The 23,865-nt window shown below is 46.9% G+C and overlaps 2 protein-coding genes across 2 annotated transcripts in view; one reads left to right on the top strand and one right to left on the bottom strand.

Moving 5' to 3' along the window:
- CSMD2 (CUB and Sushi multiple domains 2) overlaps window positions 1-23,865 on the bottom strand; it is a 575,319-nt gene that overhangs the window by 316,268 nt on the left and 235,186 nt on the right. The gene's annotated exons all lie outside the window — the stretch shown is intronic.
- HMGB4 (high mobility group box 4) lies at window positions 1,204-2,066 on the top strand. The gene has a single exon (XM_010976042.3). The coding sequence runs from the start codon at window positions 1,460-1,462 to the stop codon at window positions 2,048-2,050; it is 591 nt and encodes a 196-aa protein (XP_010974344.1). The 5' UTR covers window positions 1,204-1,459; the 3' UTR covers window positions 2,051-2,066.

Genomic DNA, 23,865 nt, shown 5'->3' with positions numbered 1-23,865 from the left:
GCCACGACACCCACTTCAGAGGCGAGAAGTCGTAGGCTGACAGGAAGGAAGGGGCTGGCTTGGGCAGCCCGGCCGGTCACCTTGTGGCGAGCTGGGGCTGGAATTCACGGTTGGAGACGCCAGCCAATGTCCATCTTTCTTTTGCACAAGATGGAGGCGGAAATCAGTCTGGGAGCCTTGGGCATGGCCTTGGCAAAAATTCAGAATGTGGCCTAATCTTCAGCAAAGTTTCTTGTGAGGCTCAGCTGCTGTGACCTCACACCCGGCCCCTCGGCCCCCGAGATGGCTGTCCCGTGTGGGCAGGATGAAGGGCAGACTTGAGCCAGAAACGTGGGTCCAAGTCCAGGCGCCAGCCTGCTAGTGGCTGTTTTACCTGAACAGCCTGACTGTCACCTTAGTGATGCTTAGCGTTCTAGTCCTGTAAAAAGGCTCCATCAGCGAGCGCTGAGTCGTAGCAGCTCTGTGACCAAACAAGCCAGTACCTCGCAGCGTCTGAAGGTCAATAAACGACACCTTTATTCTCTTTCCTTTTCTGTCCAGTTGGGAAACTGGTGGAATATTTGCAACTCTTTTATTTTTTGAAAAGCCAGAAGCCAGATGGTTGGAGGGTAGCTGCGGGAGCTTTGTGTTCTTGCCCCAAGAAACAGGGACCCCTGAGATGAGAGTGGGTAGCCTCCCCAAAAGCTGGGGGTTTGATCTTACTTCCAGGGACTCCAGTGCAATCAGTAAAATCTTCGGGTTCTCCTCCCTTCTTCCCCTGCCCCCCAAATTTCTTCAGAGAAATGAGGAGTTCAGACGTATAGCCCAAGTGCTTGGGTTTTAAATTAGACAACTTTGTCCTGACAGGCGCCGAGTCACAGCTGTCATATCCAATTATTTTTAGAGTTACTACTAAACTCTTTGTACAGTGTGAGCTGCCGCTGTTCAAGGCAAACAGAAAGACTTCACGTTTCCTTGTGACAGCCCTGGAACCGTCCACCTCCTCACGTTCATTACTTTCAGCCTGTCTTTGGGAGGGATGACGCGGCATCTTGACAGTCGTATGGCGAGGCAGGCAGACCCCGTGGCTCGTTACTACCGCCGAGGGATGGAAAACTCCCCGAACTGAGCAAAGCCCTCTGCCTCCAGGAGGCCAAGGAGAAACACCCCAAGGAAAGTCACTGCTGTGAAGTTTTCTCCAGGTGAACCATCATCTTTCAAGAGTAGCAAAGAGTGACCTCCAAGTCTCCAACCAATGAGAATCCCTGTATGTAAATGCCTGGAGCAGCCAGCTTGGGAGTGATGTCACAGTCCCCTCTGACCCAACAATGCCACCACCACTGAAAAGGCCAACCCTGACCTGCAGCTCTTACAGAGAGAAAAATTCACCACAAGCAGAGCACCTTCTAATTGCTCCTGGAGTGTAGGGACAAAAGTCTCTGCTGTCCAAGTTCCTGAATCCAGGAAAAAAGATGACCTTATGAACATGGGGAAAGAAATCCAGCTAAAACCCAAGGTAAATGTCTCTTCTTACATCCACTTTTTGCTGAATTACAGAAGCAAGTTCAAGGAGCAGCAGCCAAATGCCTGTGTTGGCTTTAAAGAGTTCTCTAGGAGGTGCTCGGAACAGTGGAGGGCCATCTCAAAGCACGAGAAGGCCAAGTACGAAGCCCTGGCCAAGCTCGACAAAGCCCGGTACCAGGAAGAGATGATGAATTACGGTGGCAGGAGGAAGAAAAGGAGAAAGCGGGACCCCCGGGCACCCAGACGGCCTCCATCATCCTTCCTACTCTTTTGCCACGACCACTATGCCCAGCTCAAGAGGGAGAATCCAAACTGGTCGGTGGTGCAGGTGGCAAAGGCCTCGGGGAAGATGTGGTCGGCAACGACAGACATTGACAAGCAGCCCTATGAGCAAAGAGCAGCTCTCCTGAGAGCTAAGTACCACGAGGACCTGGGCGTCTACCGTACACAGTTCAGTGCCCGGAAGAAGGGCCTCCAAGGGTCGGCTAAGAACCAGCGCAGAGGGTTCGAACAAACTGAGTCAGACACGGCTGATGAATCCAATTAAAATAAAAATGCCATTCAACTGTTTTGCCTGTCCCTGGTCTCATGTGTGGCGTTCAAGTGGCCACTACTGCCACTTTGGGAGAAAAATGAATGGTGTAGTGGAGGTGAGATCAGGGTTTGGAAACTGATCCTGAGAGGGGCTGGCTTTGGGAGAAGGGGCAACGGCGTCCCAAGGGGTGTGTGTGGTCAGTATTCACCGGGCTGGGCTGGGCCAGGTGGGGTGGGAGTCTCCAGGTGCAAAGCGACTAGGAGTCCTGGAGGTAGGAGCATCCCGGTCCTAAACGGTAATCCAGGTCGGGGGAACCCTACCCAGAGTGAGGCTCACAAACACCAGGAGCGGAGAAGGCTGGACCTCAGGTCACGCTCCCACTGCAGGCCCCAGTAGAGGTTCGGGGACTCAGTGTCTCCAGTAATTCCAGAATGGGTCCTCCAGCAAGGCTTACATACTATTAGTGGACCTCCATGAGACTCCCGTGGTGGTCCCTCTCCTAGCCGAGATGAAGCTCGGGGCTGATTTTACAAAAACAGGCATCTGACTCTGCCCCAAGGGCTGCAACTTGGAGAAAACCCTTTTCTTGACATTTTGGTGGGCATCCACCCAGTCATTTTTCTGTGGATATAAGCATAACACACAGTGGACATTTGCTACCTTTTGGACCACACAGCATCCATTCCTTTTCCTCCTGCTCACAGCACACCAGCTCCATCCTGACCAAGGCTTGAGCAGAAGGAATTCCCTTGGCCACAGTGACAGGGTCAATGATGGGCACGGGACACACGCTGGTCAATCACAGTGGATCTCAGGACTCGTGTAAGGAGGCCTAAGGGAGGAGGCAGCCCTGGGGAAGGGGAGGGGGTGTTGGCAGCCATTTGCCTCATTCTCGGCCCAGAATGTTAGTCCCTTTGGCATCTCAGACTTTTGATTGAAGATGAGCCTACGTGCTTCTTTTTTGTCTGAGACGGTCTGAGTTAGATTTCCTGCCACTTAAAATGAGTCAAAACTGGTAATTTGATATAAATAGAATTGTTCTGTACTGTAACTGTACTTTTCAGGAAACAATATACCGTGGGCAAAATTTCATACCAATCAATATAGATTGATATGGAATATTTTGAAATGGTGCTTGACTTCTGATGTCAAAAAGACGGGGCCAAGATGCAAACTGCTTTTCTGTCACCAGGTTCTGTGTGCAGCAGACTTCCCTAATTCCACCTCTAACCCCTATTCCTTGAGGGACTCTCGTCTTTGTAATCTGCTGTTGTTGGAACTTTTACTTTCAGAACAAAAGTAAAAATACATATTTTTGAAAAGTCTTTTAGAACCGGGTGAGCCTTTAGGAGGTGAGAGGTAATATAGTGCAGTGATTTAGAAATTCAGGGTCTAGAATCAGGTAGGCCATTTATGAAGGGCTCCCATGCCCCAGACCCTGTGCTGGGCACCAGGAGGACCAACACCGTCTATTGTTAGGTTCCTGCCCCGACAAGAGGAGTGGATGCCGGCATGAACCACAGCACTACAAAGCCTGAGGACAGGGAGGACTACACAAAATGCTGAAGGTGGGAGGGAGTACCACCCACCAAGGCAACTGCTGATGTCTTCTCAGAGGGAGCAGCTTTATCCTCCTCGGCAACCTTGTACGGATGCTGGCAACATTCCGTTCCCCATTCCCCATTCCCCACAGCTGCTCTTCCAACTTGGCTCTGCTTCCCTCCAGCCCAACTTCCACTCTCTTAGGAGACACCCTCATTTTCTGCTTCATTGAGAAAAGAGAGATGACAACAGAGCACTCTCAATCTTCTCCTTCCTCAACGTGTAATCCACAGCCATCTTTCCTCCTGGTCTCACATATCACAGCTAGAACCCTCCTGCCGCCCCTTCCCCTATTTCCCCAGGGCCTCTGCTCCTCACTGGAAAGATGCTGACTCTCCAGCTTCTCTGCTCACACAGGTTAGCTTGGTGTCCCAGCACACGTGGTTCTGATCATTGGCAGGACCTTCTCATTCCTTCGTCTCAGGTTTTTCATCTGTGCAAAGGGGACAACGCCTGCCTCACAGGTTGGTTTAGTGATTAAATGATGTAACACACACAAAAGCATTTGGCACACTCCTTAGCACATAAGAGGTACTGTGGTGGATCCTCTAGGGTGACTGTCCCCTGGTGTCCCCCTCCTGGTGTTCACACCTTTATACGATCCCCTCCTGTGAAATGTGGGCAGCATCTGTGATCTCCTTTGAACCAAAAGAATAGGGCAGGGGAGATGGGATGTGACTTCTGTGATTATGTCATGATGTATAAAACTCTGTCGTGCTAGTCGATTGGCTCCAGAGATCATCCTTGCTGGTTGGATGAATTAAGTGGCCAGACTGGGGAAGCCCATGTGGCAAGAAATGGTGGGGAATCTCTAGGAGTTGAGGGTGACCTCAGACTAACCGCCAGCAAAAAGCAAGCCCTCGGTCCCACAGACATCAGAAACTAAGTGCTGCAGGAAACACGTGAGTGGGACAGTGTGACCTTCCCCAGTCGAGCCTCCAGATGAGAACTCAGCCCTGACCCACGCCTCAACTGTAGCCTTGTGAGACCTCACGCAATGGACCCCGCGAAACTGTGACTAGATTCTGAGCCACAGAAATGGTGAGATAATGAATGTGTGTTTTTTAAACCAACATGTTTGTGATAATTTGCCACAAAGCAACAGATAATTTATACACTATGTAATAAATGCCAGCTTCCTCATAACTCTAAAAGAAACCATCTTCAACCTTATTTCTCCCCTACCTGTTTAATTTTTTTCCCTTTGTTGCCAACATCTTGAAGGTGGAGAACCCCCCACCCCCCGCCCCGAGTACTAATTAGATCCTGATCTGTATGACTCCGGAGCGGTCCGAGTGGGCTGTGGGCTGTTGTGGGCAGTGGCTGTGTGTTCCACTGCAGTCCTCTCTGGGAAGAGGGCTCCCACACAGCTGGGCCCCAGCCCTCCTGCCACCCTTCTCTGGTTTCCTGCGTGATTAATTATGTGAATGTGGGTGGCCAGTCAGAGTTTTGACAACAGTTTGCAGTGCCCCTGCTGAAAACTAACTCTATTAGTATTCCTTTATGAAAAAGATGACAGGAGGGTGTGAACCTGCTGGCTTCTAATGACAGTAATGTAATGACAGTGAAGGGGAGGGAGAGGAGGAGGAGGAAAAGTTGGGGGAGTCTGGGCCTAAGACAATGGGCGAGGCAAAAAGCAGGCAGATTATCTGGTGTGGGGCCAGCATCCACTGGGGCCGAAACAGCTGGGCTCAGGGGCCCTGCCCTCGGGAAGAAGAAGGCAGTCTTTGGGCCCATTGCTGTCTTGATGAATCACTCTACTTGGAAACTTATCTCCGAGGGCCTTTTCCTGTGGCCATTTATTCATTCATTTATTCAACAAATATTTATGTAAATCTTATGCCGGGAACTGTTCTGGTGCTAGGGATGCAGCAAGGCCCCTGAGCTCTCATACTCCAGTGACAGGGAGAGAGGTAATACATAAGTCAACAAATAAGCAGCCCAGGTCATTTTTTGATACTGTCAAGTGCTCTGAAGAAAATAAACCAGGGTAATGAGATAAACAATGACAAATGGGGTTAAGGGCACTTTAAATGGATGGTCAGAGAAGCTGACATGTGCATTTAGATTTAAAGAACAAGAAGGACCAGGATGCCAAGGTCTTAGGGAAGAGTTCTTCAAGAAGGACAGCAAGTGCAAAGATCCTGAGGCAGGAGTAGCCCCAGCACATTAGATGGCCAGAAGGGAGGCCAGAATGACTGGAGGTGTGAGTGAGCTGGCGAGATGCAGTCGGAGAGGGACAGGCTTTGGCAAGGCATTTACTTTGAAATCTAAGTGCAGTGAGGAGCCACAGAGGGTTTTTCTGCAGGGGATCCACTTGCTTTATTTCTACTTCTGCTTAATGGTCATCCTAGAGTCTTCAGAGACTACCAAGTGCCAACAAGGGGAAGCTAGCCCCTCTAAGGTCTGCCAAAGAAAGAGACTAGGCCAGCAAATACCAAACCCACGGCGTTTTTCCCTTCCGGAGGGGAGATAATCAGGAGCCTCCACGTGGTCCTCCTTGGAACAGCTATAAGCTAAAAACCAGCTGTGGAAGCTGTGAAGCTCTCTCCCTGTGATTCATTTTCCCGGGGGTGGGGAGAAGGCAAGGTGAAATATTTCGAACACTTCTTCCTAGGCCTCGTGTTTCCCTGCAGAGCTGTTCCCACTAGACCAGTGGTTCTCAGCTTTGAGCCTGCATTAGAATCACGTTATTAAAACACAGAATGCTGGGCCTTACCCGTGGAGTCTGATTCAATTTTTCTGGGAGTTGGGCCTGTAATTTGTGTTTTGAGACGTTCCCAGGTGATACTGATGCTGCTGGTCCCGGGACCAGGGAGTTCTTTCCCCACGAGCAGCCCTGGCATTGACTCTGAAGAGGAGGCATAACTTATCTGCCTAGTGACTTCGAGAGGAGGGGCTGACCTGCTTTCCTCTCTCCCCTCACCATTCCCCCTCAACCCCACCTGCAAAGTGTGTTCAGGTCTGCTCTCTCATCAGTTCATCAGTAATAAAGGTGACCGGCTGATCCTTGTCTGTCTGTCTCCTTCATCTGCCAACTGATTCTGAACTTGACAGAGAAATAAGTGTGTGTGTGTGTGTGTGTGTGTGTGTGTGTACATATGTATGTACACACACACACACACACACACACACACTTCCCTCAAATCCCATCAGAGAAGTTGATCCCAGTTGCAAACAATTGACTAGCATCTGGGCCACACAGCAGCACTGGGATCTCAGAGTTGATTTCAGCCTCCACTAAAGCATCATCTGAGGACAAAAAGGTCCAGTTTCTGGGCCTCTAAGACTGGGGATGAGGTCCGTGGCCAGGGTGAGGTCATCAGGGTGAAGTCACAAAGCACTGGCACCTTTTTGTCTTGTCATGCACCTCTAATCACACGCCCATAGACAATACCTGCCCTACAGGTGTGCTGGAGAATGAACGAAATGTGTGGGACATCACTGTAAATGGAGTCTGTGTGTAAGAAGCACTCAGGCGAGAGGGGTGCCTGCCCTGGCCTCTAAAGGATGGTTTAAAGAAGGTGAGGGCAACACACGCAGAGGCAGTTCAGGCAGGAGGAAGAGCAGGGCAAAGGCCGAAAGGGGGTCATAGGACCATCCAGGCTGGCCTTGGCCTCTGGGTTAGATTAGTGACATGATGAGCATTCTCATGGGGCATTTCCTTGCAACAGCTCCCCCCACCCATTGCTCCTTTCCAATCCTTCCTCTGCTCTGGCTGGCTGCGTGGCATTTTAAGACTCTCCCCTTCGACAGTGAAAGGTTTCCGGGTGGCCCATCGCCACGGGGTCTGACGTGGCACAACCAGGCTGTCGCTGCCCGGCGAGCTGTGCTGTCGCAACCACCCGGCTTCTGAAATGGCTCCCAGTGAAGCCCGCCTCCTGGTATTCACACCCCTGTGTGATTCCTCCCTTTGAGTGTGGGCTGGACCTAGTGACTTTGTTCTAGTGAACAGAACAGGGCAAAAGTAACCAGGACATCCCTTCAGAAGTGACTTGGCTACATAAAAGACTGTCTCTCTTGCTTGCTTGTTTGCTCAAAGCAAACTGACATGGTGAAAGCTACCCTGTAGAGAGGCCCATACAGCAAGGAATTGAGGGTGGCTTCTGGCCGACGCCCGGCGAGGAACCGAGGCCCTTAGTCAACACAGCCTGCCAGGAACTGAATCCTGCCTGCACCCGTGAGTGAGCCTGGGAGCGGATGGTTCCCCAGCTCCAGTGGACACCTTTGCCACTGCTTTACGACAGGCCCAGCTAAGGCGTACCTGATTCCTGACCTGTAGAAACGAAGGTAACAGATACTGTTTCATGGCACTAAGGTTTGGGGTAATTTGTTACAAACTGAAATAGATAATGAATACAGATTATGGTATCAACAGAGGGAGAGTGTCATGGAAAATACCGTAAAAAGTGAGATGGCTTTGGAACCGGGCAGAGTGCAGAGGCTGGGAGTATTCTGAGGAGCTTGTTAGAGAACCTGGACTTTGAGGTGCTGCCAGGGAGGCTCAAAGGGAGGCAGGGAACCTGTTACTGGGAACTGGAGGAGGGATCCTCGTTATGTAGGGAAGAAAGCTTAGCGACAGTGTCCCCTGCAGTCACGTGGAAGCCTGGACATGTACCTGATAAACTTTCTGATCTCGCTAAGGAGCTGTCCCAGCAGTGTTGGATGTACTGCCTGGTTTCTTTTCACTGCTTACATGAGAAGAGAGAGAAGTTGAGGGAAAGGTGGTTAAATAAAGAAGCCAGCCTTGATAGCTTTTAAAGTTCTCAGTCTCCCAAGACAGCAAAGGATGCTGAAATTAAGAAATGGTTTTCTCCAGGTCCATCCATGTTGCTGCAAATGACATTATTTTATTCTTTTTAATGGCTGAGTAGCATTCCATTGTCACACTAAGTGAAGTAAGCCAGAAAGAGAAAGAAAAATACCATGTGATACCACTTAAATGTGGAATCTTAAAAAACAAAAGAGACAAATGAACTTATTTTCAAAACAGAAACAGACTCATAGACATAGAAAACAAACTTGTGGTTACCAGGGGGTGGGGGGAAAGAGAAGGAGTGGAGGGATAAATTGGGAGTTCGTGATTTGCAGATGCTAGCTATTATATTTAAAATAGATAAACAGCAAGGTCCTATTGTATATCACAGGAAACTGTATTTAATAACTTGTAATAGCCTATAATGAAAAAAAATATGAAAAGGAATATATATATATATACACACACACACACACACACACAACTGAATCACTATGTTATACACCAGAAATTAACACAACATTGTAAACCAAGTATACTTCAATTAAAAAAAAATAAAAAACAAAGCAATACAAAACAAAAAGAAATGGCTTTGAGCAGTGTCAAGAAAAGGTGGTCTGGAGATAAAGCTGGGGTGTGACTGTGCAGCCTTTGGTTAAGAACACAGGAAGATTAAAGGATCATAGTATTATTCAGTCACACTTGAAGGTCTTTTAAAGAGATTAGGGTGGGCCTTACAGATCCTCAAGATCAAACAGTAGGGCCTCTGGGAAGCATTAGAAGATTGTCCCTTGGCCATCTTAGTGGAAGCCCAAGGTAGAGAAGAGTCTGGTTCAAAGAAACTTGTGCTTGTGGCTTTTGTGTGATAGACTGAATCACAATGAAAGTTACAGAAATCCCATAAAGTTTCTGGGAAAATTATTGATGAAGAAACACCATCAGCTTGGACTGAAAAAGACAGAGACATTCCAAAATAAAAAGAGGTCATTGGATTCCCAAAATTCTCAGCAGAAAGCAGGCTGAAGAAAAGTCAGCTTCAAACATGCACTTCCTTTCATGAAAAAAAAAAAAAAAATTAGGAAGACTCAGAGGGAGAAACTAAGAGCTCAGAAGGTGGAGTTAAATATGCCCAGATTTTGAAACTAATCAAGAAACTTCTAATGTTTTCCTGGATGGATTTCAGAATTGCAATGGGCCAGGGGCTTTTTTAGGCCTCACATTTCCCTGCCCTCCTTTTGAGTATAGCCATTGTCCTGTGCCTATCCCCACACTGTAGGTGGGGTATGTGGGGGCAGACAACTTGTCCCTCTAGTTTTGCAGAACTAGGGGTCCAGAGTAACAGTGGTCGAGGACCCGTACTTAAGGCACCACACCCAAAAGCCTCATCCACACCTAAACTTGACTGAGATGATGAAATTCTGACTTCAAGCTAATGCTTTCATGGGATGAGACTTCTCAGGACCTTGAGGAGAGGTAATTGTATTTTGCATGCTGAAGGGACATGAATCACTGTGGGCTGGAGGGCAGGCTGTGGTAGGAAGCTTCAGAAAGGACTAAATGATCTTTGTCTCCTGGCTTTCCTGCCTTTGGACAACCTCTCGCCTTGTGTATGGGCTGGACCTAGTGACTTGCTTCTAACAAATAGAATACAGTAAAATTGATGGGCTGCCAGCTCTGAGATTAAGTTGTAAAAGACTGTGACTTCTGTCCTTATCTCTGTCTCAGATTTGCTCAGATGAAGATATCAGCCATGTTGAAAGCTGCCCTTTGGAAAGGAATTGAGGCAGTGGCCAATCAGCAGCCTGGAGGAACTCAGCCCTTCCAACAGCCATGTGAATAAGCTTGGAGCAAACCCTTTTCCCCAGCTGAGCTTTGAGATGATCACAGCCCTGGAAGATTTGTTCATGGCAGCCTTGTGAGAAACTCTAAGCTGGAGAACCCAACTAAGTCACATTCAGATTCCTAACACATAGAAAAATGTGAACTAATAAATATTTCAAGCCAAAAGTTTTGGGGTAATTTGTTACACAGCAATAGATACTTAATACACCTACCCTAAGGTCCTGCTCTACGGTATTTCCTCAAGAAGCACTATACTCTTAACACCCTCCTCAGGGCCCTTGCACATGCTACTAGAGGCTGAACTCATTCTTCCTACCTTTTAGGTCTTGTAAACTTCCACCTGCCAGATAAGACTCAGGTTTAGTGTCCCTTCCTCCAGGAAGCCCTCTTTGTCCCTCCCACCTCCTCTGTGCTCCCATAACACATCACCATTGCATTGCATATCACATCTTAACTGGTGTTCATCTCCTTGACTTGCAACGGAGGGCAAGGGCCCTGCCTTATTTATCCTGGTACCCTTAAACTCTAACACCATGCTCGACATGCAGTAAGATAATACTGGAAAACTTTTACCTATGCACCTATGCCATGCCTGGCACTGTTTGAGGCAATTTACACGTAACACCTTATTTAATAATAAACTCAATGAGGCAGAAACTTTAAACACCCCCATCCTGCAGATGAGGAACTGAGACTCTATGCAAGGTGCTTAGCCTGCTTGCTGGAAAATAAACAATGGACTCCTGAGAAGCACTTTGCTCCCTCTGTCCTGAGCCTGGCTCTGGTCAGTCTCCTCTTCTCAGGAACACGACGCCCAGCAGGGTTGGGCCAGGAGGCCTCCTGAGCACCCAGACACACGATCTGTGCTTGGCTGGTGACATAACATGGAATTTCCGGAGAAATACCTGGCTCCATCCATTGGTGCCTCCGAGGAAGGGCTTGGCTGTCACCCAAAAAATTTGTTGGGCACCAGAAATTACACCTCCAGCTCTCTGCTCACAGCTGTGCCTTGGGCCCACAGGCAGAATAAGCATTTTCCTCCTCTCACACCCTGTTATTACAAACCACGTAAATTCCTCGATACTCATGTTGAAATGAACAGATGTGGCTCTGTATTTTTAATGCATTATCTGCAATTAGCAGCAGTGGGCACGAAAGGACTCTGCAGCCCCTGGGGCTGCCCCTCGCGGATGGATGCAGCTGTGAGTACATTTGCACTGAAGAATCCAGCCGGCTCCTCTGGCCCACGCGGCTCTGGCGAGTGGGTGATGGAAATTCCATTTGCACAGCATTTGCTCTGCCAGGAAGCAGAAAAGGGCTACTGAAGCCTGATGATCACTCCACTGCCGACCTGGCCCCGCTGCCATCCCTGCTATGTTGCCTAAACACCCTGACAGAGTGTCCTCCACGGGGGCCCCAAAGGGCAGACAGCAGAACCAGATGTCATGGGCGATAAAGGTTATCCCAGGATCGGGGTCTGCAATGTGGAGTTAAGGTTTGTGAGGAGATGCGAAGGGGGCAAACTTAAGGGGGTGCCTGCACAGACTTCAGAAAAGAAGGTGCTGGTTGGTGAGAGGTACTGGGTGTGCACCAGCTTTGTCCAAAGGAGGAGGACGCTTTTGGTGATAAATACAACGCTAATAACCAGCGTGTATTTGGCACTTACTTACTATGTTCCAGGCCCTGATACTTGGTACTCTCCAGGCATCATCAGATTTAATTCCATAAGGTAGTTCAATGCCCTTCCCCCTCCCACACCCAACCTCAAACCACAGTCAAAGACCACCAGGAATCCACCAGCAGTTGAACAAAGTTGGGATTACTGCCTTTTGGCAACAAGGGAGAATGCACAGCCCTGGGAACTGTGGGGTGTCTCAGTAAAAGGAGGTTGGAAAAAACTCACTGTAGTAACTAGGCTTGTGTTAGGTGATTTGGGGGAGGGTTCAAAGAAGCAGAAACTCCTTGGATGCTGTCAGGGAGTCAATGTAATTCTATGATTGGGTACTTGATAAGTTTTATCTAGAAGATGAGAGGAATGAAGTAAGACGCCAGTTGTAATTGGTAAAGAAGCAGCCGTCACTCATGTTAGCCAGGATGCAGACAGAGGGGGATGTTGGGTCATTTTTGTCATTTGGTAATGTCCTTGTTTGTGTCCAAGTTCAGACATGATTACGAAGTGGTCTCGTTGTCTAAACCCTTCATGGTCATGGACTGGCCTTGTCTGGGGCTGATGTTCATGTCCAACAGCAGAACACCAAGGCCTAGGTGTGGGGCCAGGCCAGTGTCCAGCAATATGGGTGCCTGCCTGATAGCACCAGGCCAGTGTCTGGCCCTCAGGAGCTGCTCTTCTCTTTCTCAGCAGGCCCTGTAATTGTGCCAGTTGATGGAAATAAAGAAATTGCAGCTCAGAGAGTTGCCAAAACTAAGAATTGGTGCTGTGATTTCAGGGTCACTGAAACTGGAGTGGGTGCTGAGGGACTCTGCAGGGGGGACAGGAGGGGAAGGGGACGATGATGGGAAGCCAGGCTGACCACTAAGGGGACTGGCCATGATGAATGAAACAGAGAAAACATAGGATTTGGAGCCAGAGACTTCCACCTTAGATATCTGTCCCTGCCACTTATTAGCTATGTAGCTCTGGGCAATTTACTGAACATCAGAGATTCAATTTCTTCTTCTACATGGGAATATAAAAATCTGTTTCCCATGATCATTGTGAGAAAAAAAAAAAAAGACAGAGTATAAAGTGCCTTTGTAACACCTGGGAACAAAAGATTCCACTCTGAGCACTTCCTACACTCTGGCCACTGTTCTGAGCATCTCATGTGCACTGACTCATTTAATATAGCAACCCCACAAGGCAGATTCTGTTACAGTCCCAGGTCTGCAGGAGAGACGATGGTGGTACAGAGAGGTTAAGCAACTTTTCTGAGGTCACACAGCTGTTAGGGAGCAGAACTCAGGCATTCTGGCTCCAGCACCCTCACCCTACTGCCTCACAGTAGCTGTTGGGTCTCTGCTCCTTCCCTTCCCTTCCCTTGCTGCAAGGACTTCAACTTCAAGGAGTTGTAATCATATTTTGGTGGTGATTTCATGCTCTGGAACTCCCCGGCCCCAGACTTTTGCTTGTGGAAGGGTCTAAGCTGCTTGCTTGGCTCTGGTTCGGAGAGCACTCGTTTCCTTTTAGAAGGTCAAAACATTCTCGGCGTGCCAGGTAATATAGATTCAGGTCACCGCAGTCGATAGATCAAATAAAACATAGTATTGCCTTATTGGTATTCCTGTGTGTTTCAGTTAGTACTGAAGTCAGAGAAAAACACTGAGAAATGAATGAAAAGTAAAACGGGTGGGTGAGGGTGGGGAGGATGACTCAGCGCTACAGCCAAAGCCCTCTGGTGGCAAGGCTGATGTGTGGGCAGAAGGCTGCTGAGAGGAAATGGGCCCAAAGTGGCCAGTTTCCTTCAATCCTGCCGCAGCAGAAAGCTGTTCAGAGTGGCCGCAGCACCACGGTCCAAGGCTGAGTCAATGCTGATTAGGCCTAACCAGGTGAGTGGGTTTCTAGGTTGTGTCACCAGTTCTGGGAGACTGGGAGGCAAGGACTCCTGGGTCCAGTGACGCCAGTAACCAAGGTCCTTTCTGATCCCTACAATCTGCCTTCCACCACCCCTGGGGGAGGCGAGGTCCATGGTGCCGACTGATCTGTCCCCATTAGAGAGGTGGTTGCTCCCATCTCCTGTACGTGGAGCCTGCGGGGCCTGGCCTCGTCTTCCACTGAGGCTGGAAGGAATGCATGATGTGTCAGAGAAAATAGCAGGAGTTTCAGGTTATTTCTGGTGCCTCCCACACCTTCATGCATTAGTGGTCTTGTGGGATGGCTCCTGGCTTAGAAATCCAAAGGGTTTATCGGATAAATAAATGGGACAAAAAATGCCAGAGAGAAACTCCCCCAGGTAACATGGTCCACTCCCCTTCTCTCTGATCATTCATCAGTACACATGATGGTCCCAGATGGTCACTCTGATCCCTGAGTCTTCCTGACCTTCCAGCTTTAGGGACCAACTGATGGACTTCCAGTCTCTCCATCTCTTGCCTTGAATTATCAAGAGAGAAAATCTGGTTGGCTCAGCTCATTAGTCCAGTGTCAACTTCTTGTCCAATCAGCTAATACCAAGAAAGCAGACGCTTGACTGCAACAAACAGAGCTGCAGGAAGGAGCCCACCCTTCCGTGTAGGCAGCAGGAGGGGCAGCAGGGCCGTCCTGAAAAGAGGGCACTCAACCCAAGGCATCTCTTCTATGTGGCTTTCATGTTTCCATCTTCTCTTTGGTCTCCTTCAGGAGGTAATGAAGAAAACTACTTTTTTTTTTCCTTTTGTCTACCTCCTTGAGCTAAACAGAGTAAGACTGACTAAGGGCCTGGCACTCTGTGAAGAGAACTTGAGAGCAATTTCAGGGTGTCCTCGCCACTACAATGTTGTCTATCTGGCTTTCACCATCTACAAAAGGAAGCTTTGTAAATACCAGAGATCACTGTGATTACTGCGAATCCTCTAAGCAGCTAAATTCCCCAAATTCTCACAGTTGTAATGCCTTGGGATTTAGAGACATAATTAAGAACAGATGAGCCTCAAGAAGGTTGATGACGATGACCTGGGGTTGTACGAAAGAGCAGAGAGAATGTTGATGAGAGTTCCAGGACCTTGTCTTCCCAGGGGCGGTGGAAGGCAGACTGTAGGGGGGTCAGTGGCAGGAAAGACCTTGGTTACTGGTGTCACTGGACCCAGGAGTCCTTGCCTCCCAGTCTCCCAGACCTGGTGATACAACCTAAAAACCCACTCAACCATCCATCCCAGAGACCCCTGCTGGCCTTTATCAGAAGCCAACACGGGCCTCCCCAGAGCTGCTGGGCTGTGGGACACAACTGCCCCTGACCTCCCCAGCTTGAAGGCAAAGGGCTGAGACGAATCCCTGCAAAGGAGCCATTGTTATGACACAGAACAGCCATCTGGTCCCCCATTGATCTGACAGCAGAAGCAGGGGCGGAAGGCAGCAGACACGGAGGCCCCGGGAGGACGATGCGATGAAGAGCCCTCATTGATCCGTTTACCTGCCTGCTGGCTGGCCAGACTCTCTGTGTTTAAAAGACAATCATGGAAGGTCAGGGATGGAAGGGCACCTCAGGGAGGCCCTGGGACAGCCCAGGATTGTCACAAATGGGAACAGCAAGCCCCAAAGACACTAGCGAAGTGTGACCTTCCCGTTTCAATCGAGGGAGTCTGAGTAGCTCCGGTTGTTTACTGGGCAGTTTTGGGGGGAAAGGGGGGTGTTGTGCTTCGTAGCCCTATGTTTCTGATAGGGAGAAAAGCGAAGAAAATATGTATTTATGTATTTTTGTGGAGTCTGGAGGACTGAATCATTAGCTCTTAGACTAAAAAGAAAACAAAAAGCACACAGTTACCACCAAAGTAGCACTGTGTTGTGCTTAATTCGGAAGCCCCACCACCCCTGCTCGAGGAACACAGACCAGCACAATCAGATTCCAGACAGAGTATACAAGACTGTGGCTTCCATGATGACAGCTTGTGCCAGTGTATCTCTAGCATAAAATTCATCACAAGCCCCTTGTCCTCTAGTCAAGCGGATTCTGGAAAGGCCCTCCCCTACACCTGCCCAATCCAGGGTGCCACGGGCTTTGTGGGAATCTGCCCCTGGGGCCATGGCAGCCTGTGTCATTAACAATCCCACCTGCTTGGGGCCCCTCTGCCTGACTGGTCTGCTCTGGTCTCTGGTCCCACTTTTGCTCCCTCATGGGCTGGGAGCTCTAATCAGAATCACCGCAGTTAGGAGCATTGGCTTTAGAGTGAAAAGAGTTGGCCCTGAATTCTATCTACAGTACTGACCAACTATATGAATTTGGGCGAGTAAACTAACTTCTGCCTATCCCATGTGACAGGTGCAGAGTATCGGAGACCATAAATGAAATAATGAATAGAAAGAACTCAGCACAATGTACCACACATAATATTAATATGTAACATTCATTGAGAGCTTTTGTTAAATCCTGGGCAAACTGGTAGTAGGTGATTTGCACAGTCATCTTGTGAAATCCTATTGTCCCAGATTTTTAAAGGAGACATCTGAGGCTTGAATGGTAAAGTGAATTGCCCAAGGTCAACAGCTGGTTAGTGGCTGAGCAAGCACTGACTGTGATCGTGCGGAGATGAAGATTATGATTTATCTCGTTTAATGTCTTAGTACAATGTCTAGTATATAGTAGGCACTCAAAATCTGTGTGTTGGATTAACGCATGGCTCCCAAGTCAGTGCTCCTTTGCATAACTGGGTTGAGAGCTCAGCTTTATCAACCGACTATTTCTGTCTCTCTCTCTCTCTCTCTTTTATTTATTTATTTTTTTGCCATAGGAGGCACTGAACTGTTCATCTGTGTTTTATTTCTGCCAGCATTTGTATTCTTTTCCCTAGTATGGCTATTACTGAATTTTTAATACATTCAAACCTTCTATCTGAATGGATACCCAATTTCCATACCACCTACTCTTTAAGCAGAGTACTCACAGATTCAGCACTTTGGACAGAGCTAGGATTTTTCAGTTAATATGGAGTCAGTATTGTATTTGCATTTAAAATTATTTATATTAAGTATGTGACCCACATATAAGAAAATACTGCATTCTCCACTTGGAATTCAGTCGTTCTGACTCTCTCTTCCTCCTCATAGTCTATGAGATAAGAAAAGAATGCCATAAAGATTTTATGAGTCCAAGAGAAACATTACTCAAACAGGATTTATTTCAAAGGCATCATTCTGAAACTGTGGCATGTTGTCTAAAAGAGAATCAAAGCTCATATTGGTGGAATATTTATACTCAAAAGAATTCCAAATGTTGCGGAAGATCCTCTTAATGCCTACCAGGTGAGCAACTTCTTCAGTTTGGTTCAAATCAGCAGAAAATTTATAGGGTATGTATTTTCAGCATCTTTGGGCCCGTTCTTGAAACCAGTGATAAGAGACAAGAATATGATCTTTTCCCACTTGCACTAAGACAAGGAGAACGGTAATTACTGGACTGGTACTTTCAGACCTTCATAGTCCAGGACAAAACTGTGTTCACAGTGCCCAGTATGCACCGGGCGCTGTGCTGAACACTGCAAAGAAAACAAGGCACATCTTCTGTCCCCAGGCTACTGTCTGGTTGGGGTGATATACATTCCTCTATGTGGCACACTAGGCGGTGAGATAAGGGTTATGCTAGAAATATGTACAAGAGCTTGCCCACTGGAAGCTTGTTCTAGAATTATGTGGGATGTCTTTCATCCTTTGTCTAGCTGATGGACTCCTATTCATTTTTTAAGAAGCCAAATCAAATGTCTTCTCCTCTGAATCCTTTCCTGACATTCCAAGACAGAATTAGTCTTCCCTCCTTGGGGTTCCCACAAAATCTTGAAGAAAGGGCAAGTGGGGGTGATAGACACTAAATAAGTAACTATGAATACATATATACACACACATATATTTCTGCAGGGGTAAAGAGCAGGAAATAATGAACTGTCAAGGAAGGGGTGGAGATACTCGAATTGATTCTTGAAAAATGTGGAGAAGGTCATTCCAGATGGAGAACGCAGGAAGGGTAAAGGGCGTGACAGGACACATGGTTCTGATGTATTTCTATAAAGGCAAGAAGCTTGGAGTGGCTAAAGCAAGCCCACGGGAGTGGTGTGGGGAGCTGATGATAATGCAGAGAAGTGGCAGAAGATGAAACTGCTGCAGTTGGGATGGGGTCAGATTATGAAAATCCTCTGTTAATACGTTAGTTCCTCATCCTGCAGGTGGTAGGAGCTACCAAAACATATTTTAACTCTTACTGATTTTTCTGCACCCAGAAAGTAATAGATGCTTGTTGTAAAACTTAAGAGAATACAAAAGAACATAAAAAATACACTGGTACCCCATTCTGAGCTCATGGTGTTAATATTTTTCTTGTCTTCTTTTTTTTAATGACGATTGTATATATATGTATGTAAAGATTTTAGTTCATACTATTAAGTTTTTAAAATTGAAGTATAGTTGATTTACAATGTTGTGTTAATTTCTGGTGTACAGCATAGTGATTCAGTTGTCCATACATATATATATATATATTCCTTTTCATATTCTTTTTCATTATAGTCTATTACAAGGTATTGAATAGTTTCCCGTGCCTGTATTCAGTTTTGTATGTTGATTTTTTTCACTAAATATCACATTAAGCATTTTCCAATTTCTCTGAATATTCTTTGAAATTAATTGTTACACGTTTTATCAGCCACATGTATCGCAGTTTATGGAATCACTAATTTTGGACATCTACTGTTTCCTTTTCCCCACTATAATAAATAACACTGCAAGGAACATCCCTGTATATTCCATTTTACAAAAACCTCTATTTTCTCAAGATGAATTCCCAAAAGTGGCATGCACCTTTTACATTTTAATCACTCTGTCCTGTCAAAGTACCTTCCAAAAAGGTTGTATGCCAATTTATTATGCCACCAACAGGGCATGAGGCTCAAAGAGGTTAAACGACTTGCCTAAGATCAAACAGCTGGTGAGTGGAGGTCTAGAAATCAAATGTGGGCAACTGGAATCCACAGGGCTATGGCAGAACTCTGGTGGAGAGATGGGGGATGGGGTGGCAGAGATAATTGAGTCTGGAGGACTGAAACTGACTTGGGTGAAGACGGATGCTCTCATGAGACAGCTTCAAAAGATGGGCTGTTCAGTGGACAACACTTGTAATTTCATACTCTCTGTAACGCTGCCTGTTTCATGACTTCCCACTTGAGGGTGTTCAGACCAGAGAGAAATGGAATGTATCTACCTTTCTCTTGACTGTTACTCCTTTGTAGACCCAGGCCTTGGGCTTGCATCAGCGGCCATGGCGCATGTGAAAACTTGCCTGGTCACCTGAAGAGCGATTCAAGGAGGATTCTTGGTTTAATGAACAAGTGGACAGTAGGCATACCTTTCAGTCAGCCGTAAGGAAATCAGACGCACGCGTCTCTCTGGGGCTACTACGTGTTTTCTGTTATCTCATGATTAAGAAATGTCTCGATGAGGGATAAAAGATTCAAGATCTACCACTGTTTCAATCCTCACATCTTGAACTAGCTGACTTCCTTCCCCCTCCTTCTCTCCTGCTTCTTCCCTTCATGGCCACAAATGCAATAACGTAAGACTAGGCAGAACATGAGGACCAAATTCAGGAATTCATCTCATCAAAGCACCGTATCTCAGACATGACAGGTTGAGAGGGATTCAGAGCTGCACAGTAGCTGATTCCATGAACCCCTGCTATGACACCGCCAACTAGCGTTTGTCCAGCACCTACTTAACTCCAGGGCTATTCCATTAGATCTTGCACTGAGCCAAGGTTTGACTCTTGCAACTACCCATTGTTTCAGTTTCTGCCAATTATCTAAACTTTCTTCCATATGATGGACATTTAACTACCTAAAAACAGGTGACATTTGCCTCTCTGTAGATGAGGTGCTAGAATATAAATGTCTTAGGCTTTGGGGTCAGACAGACCTTGGGTTCCACTTCTTTTTTTTATTGAACTATATTTGATTTACAATGTTGTGTTCATTTCTGGTGTACAGCATAGTGATTCGGTATACATATATATATATATATATATTACTTTTCATATTCTTTTTCATTATAGGCTATTACAAGATCTTGAATATAGTTCCCTGTGCCATACAGTAGGACCTTGTTGTTTATCTATTTTATATAGAGTAGTTTGTATCTGCTAATTTCTAACTCCTAATTTATCCCTCCCCCCCCCTTTGGTAACCGTAAGTTTGTTTCCTGTGTCCTTGAGTCTGCTTCTGTTGTGTAAATAAGTTCATCTGTGTCATTTTTTTAGATTCCACATATGAGTGATATCGTGGTATTTATCTTTCTCTCTCTGACTTCCTTCACTTAAGTATGATCATCTATAGGTTCATCCATGTTGCTGCAAATGGCATTATTTCATTCTTTTTTTAACAGCTGAGTAGTATTCCATTGTGTGTGTGTATACCACCTGCTATGAATGTTGAGGTGCATGTATATTTTCAAATTATAGTTTTCTCTGGATATATGCTCAGGAGTGGGATTGCTGGGTCATATGGCAACTCTATTTTTAGTTTTTTAAGGAATCTCCATACTGTTTTCCAGAGTGGCTGCACCAAACTATATTCCTACCAACAGTGTAGGAGGGTTTCCTTTTCTCCACACCCTCTCTAGCATTTATCGTTTGTGGACTTTTTGATGATGGCCATTCTGACCAGCGGAGGTGATACCTCATTGCAGTTTTGATTTGCACGTTTCTGATAATTAACAACATTGAGCATCTTTTCATGTGCCTTGGCCATCTGTATGTCTTTGTTGGAGAAATGCCTGTTTAGGTCTTCTGCCCATTTTTTGATTGGGTTGTTTCTTTGTTATTGAGTTGAAGAGGTGTTTGTATATTCTGGAAATTAAGCCCTCGTCAGTCACATGATTTGCAAATAGTTTCTCCCAGGCCATAGGTCGCCTCTTCGTTTTGTTTATGGTTTCTTTTGCTGTGCAAAAGCTTTTAAGTTTAATTAGTTCCCACTTGTTTATTTTTGCTTTTATTTCTATTGCTCTGGGAGACTGACCTAGGAAAACATTACTACAATTTATGTCAGAGAATGTTTTGCCTATGTTCTCTTTTAGGAGATCTATGGTATCTTATGTATAAGTCTTTAAGCCATTTTGAGTTTATTTTTGTGTATGGTGTGAGGGAGTGTTATAACTTCATAGATTTACATGCTGGAGTTCCACTTCTGACACTTGTAATCAGCTGGGTGTCTTGGGACAAGTTGCTAAACACCTCTGAGTCTCAAATTATTGGACCAAAAATGAGGATGCATTTGCCTTACTGGAGGGGAATGAGGATGAAATGAAACGTGGTGGGTGGCTGCTAGATGCTGGGTCCCCTCACAACTGTAATTTTCTAAGTCAATAATTCTCACAAATGCTCTGACCTTTTGCATCAAGATGGCTTAGGATAGGTATTTAAAATATAGATTTCTGGGTCATAGCCCTAATCTACTGAATCACATTCAGTGAGACTGGGATCTGGAAACTTCTATTTGTTTAGTTCAGAGAAGTATTCACGTGCCAAGAAGTTGGAAGGCCATCTCCTATGGGAACTCTCCAAAGCTGCTCAGGGGTCCACACTCAAGGGTCCAGCTGATCCCTGGGTGAGATGCCACACAGAGGACACGTGCCTCCCAACTGGGAAACAAGGCCTCGTTTTCAGGGAGTCTTGCTGTTTTGACTGCTTTGCTCACTCTCAGAGACAGGCTTTCCCTCTATGTATGGGGTTTGGAGTGGGGAAGTGGGGGCCGGGGCTGGGAAAGTGCTGCCATGTAGATCGGGGCTTACACTATTTTGATAATTTTCATATTGCCAGAAGAGAAGCAGCCCTTGGAGGGGGAGAAGCAGGGCAGGGATTCATGGGCCAGCCAAGCAGACTGATGTTGAGGGCATACTCCACACCAGGAGGGAGCTGGGGGGCCACAGTGACCACAGCAGACACGCAGTGGATGACAGAAGGCCCAGGCCTTGCCTGGACATGTTGCATATCAGTGCAGCCAACTCCAGACCTGCCCTCTGGAGTGAGTCCTCACACTTGTAAGGTTCCTATTTACCCTTGAGTGCCCTCACTCCTCTCTCTTCCCTTGCGGTCTCCCAGGTGTAAGTTCTCTCCTCGTGCTCAATTTTGTGCTGACGGCTTCCAAAAGTCTATTTTCAACCTACACCCCTCCCCCAAGCTTTAAGTCCTCACCTCCATCTACCTTAGATGTCCCACAGGCATCTGAAACTTAACATGCCATCACTCCCTTCATCACCTCCTGCCGTCCACCAGCCACTCCAGCCAAGAGTAGGAGCCATCTCTATTCCTCCTCCTCCTCGGTCCCTCAAGTTCACTGGATCACTAACCAAGTGATGCTATGTTTCTGGTCTTCCAGGTTCTTAAATCTACCCCTCCACTCCGCCTCCACTGTTACCATCTGTGTTGATTCAGGCCTCATCGTTTCTCACCTGGGCTACTGCAACAGCGAGTAGCCCGTGTCTGTGCCTGCATTCGTCCCTGCATCCGTCCCTGCATCGGTCCCTCCATCTTCTTCTCCAGCAGCAGTCAGAGTGGTCTTTCAAAAACTGCCAAGCCGATCATGTCATTCCCCTACTATAAATCTTTCAGTGCCTCCCTATTGTCCCCAGAAGAAAATACAGATGATCTGGCCTCCATCTACCTCTTTGGGTTCTCCCCTTCCTCAATTTTCCACACCCTTCAGCTCCATTTCCAGGCATGGAACCTGGGAGCTCCCCCTGCTTCCAAGGCCCCTGGGCTGATCAGTTTCCACAAAGACCATGCTTCTGATTACCTGCCTCTGCCTTCTCCTTACTCTCACTGCCCCCAACCCACCTCACGATCCAACTCAGCACAGACAGGTGAGATGGGGAGAGAACAGTTATCATAATTATTATCAAAACCTGTGAGCGCTTCCTATGTACTACTGTGCATAGGAAGTACTTTCCATGCAATTTCTCATCTTAATCTTCCCAATATCCCTATGGGACAGAGACAGATGAGGAACCAGAGACTCAGAGAGGTTAAGTAACTTGCCCAAGATCATGCAGCAGTACAAGTGGTGCAGGTGATTCTCAAGCCCAGGTTGTCCGACTCCCGAGACGTATCAGAAGACGGCATCAGAGAACACAGCTCAGATCTATTTCCAATGGTCTATGCAGAAAAAGCTCCCCTGCCTGAACAGAGACCCCTTAAGACATACTACCCTCAGACACCGAAGTGCTTAGCCTGGCTTATGGAGGAGGCGGTGTTATCTCCCACAAAATGATTAGGACAACAATGAACTTAAATCCCAGCCACTGCTGGAGAATATCTGCTTCTGAATTCAATTTGGTTCAATTCAATCCAATTTAATTCAGTGCAGTTATCAAGTGCCCACTATCCCCCTTGTAAGGGCTGGCTATGGAAGGTCCAGAGAGAAAGGCAGAGATCCCCTCGGGAAATCATAACTAGCCCGGGCATGGAGTATCGCATGGAGGAGGAGGCAGGAACTGGGGTGCTGGGACAAGGGTTCAAGGCAGGTCTCTTGTGGTCAGCCCCGGAGCACTCAGGAGGTAGAGAATTTGCCAGGGTCTTATGTTAGCCCCTGGTCCGTGCTAAGTTTTGTAATTTTGCTAATTAGAATTGTGAATTCTATATCCATATTTCTTACAAAGTATGAGTATAGCAAAGACACCACCAGTTTAGTCTAATCAGGATTCTCAAGCCTAATACAAATGGAAGAAATTGGGATTAGCGAATGGTTGAGGGCATGGACTCCAGTGACAGAGAATTTGTCCCTATTACCTCCTAGCAGAGCCACCTTGGGCTCTGTTAACTTACTGAGCCTCAGTTTCCTCATCTGTAAAAGGGGAATGAATAATACCCATCTCACAGAGCTACTGAAAGGGTTAAGGGATATTATTCAGATAAAGTGCTTATCAGCACAGCAGCTTTGCGTTAGCCAAGACAATTCTTACCCT

The sequence above is a fragment of the Camelus dromedarius genome, chromosome 14 (genome assembly GCF_036321535.1).
Source record: "Camelus dromedarius isolate mCamDro1 chromosome 14, mCamDro1.pat, whole genome shotgun sequence".
NCBI lineage: Eukaryota > Metazoa > Chordata > Mammalia > Artiodactyla > Camelidae > Camelus > Camelus dromedarius.
The sequence above is the reverse complement of the archived record's forward strand: the minus strand, read 5'-3'. Positions and strand labels throughout refer to the sequence as shown.

Bases quoted from the DNA above. Each gene is read 5' to 3' on its own strand.
- HMGB4 (XM_010976042.3), top strand. From the start codon at position 1,460: ATGAACATGGGGAAAGAAATCCAGCTAAAACCCAAGGTAAATGTCTCT.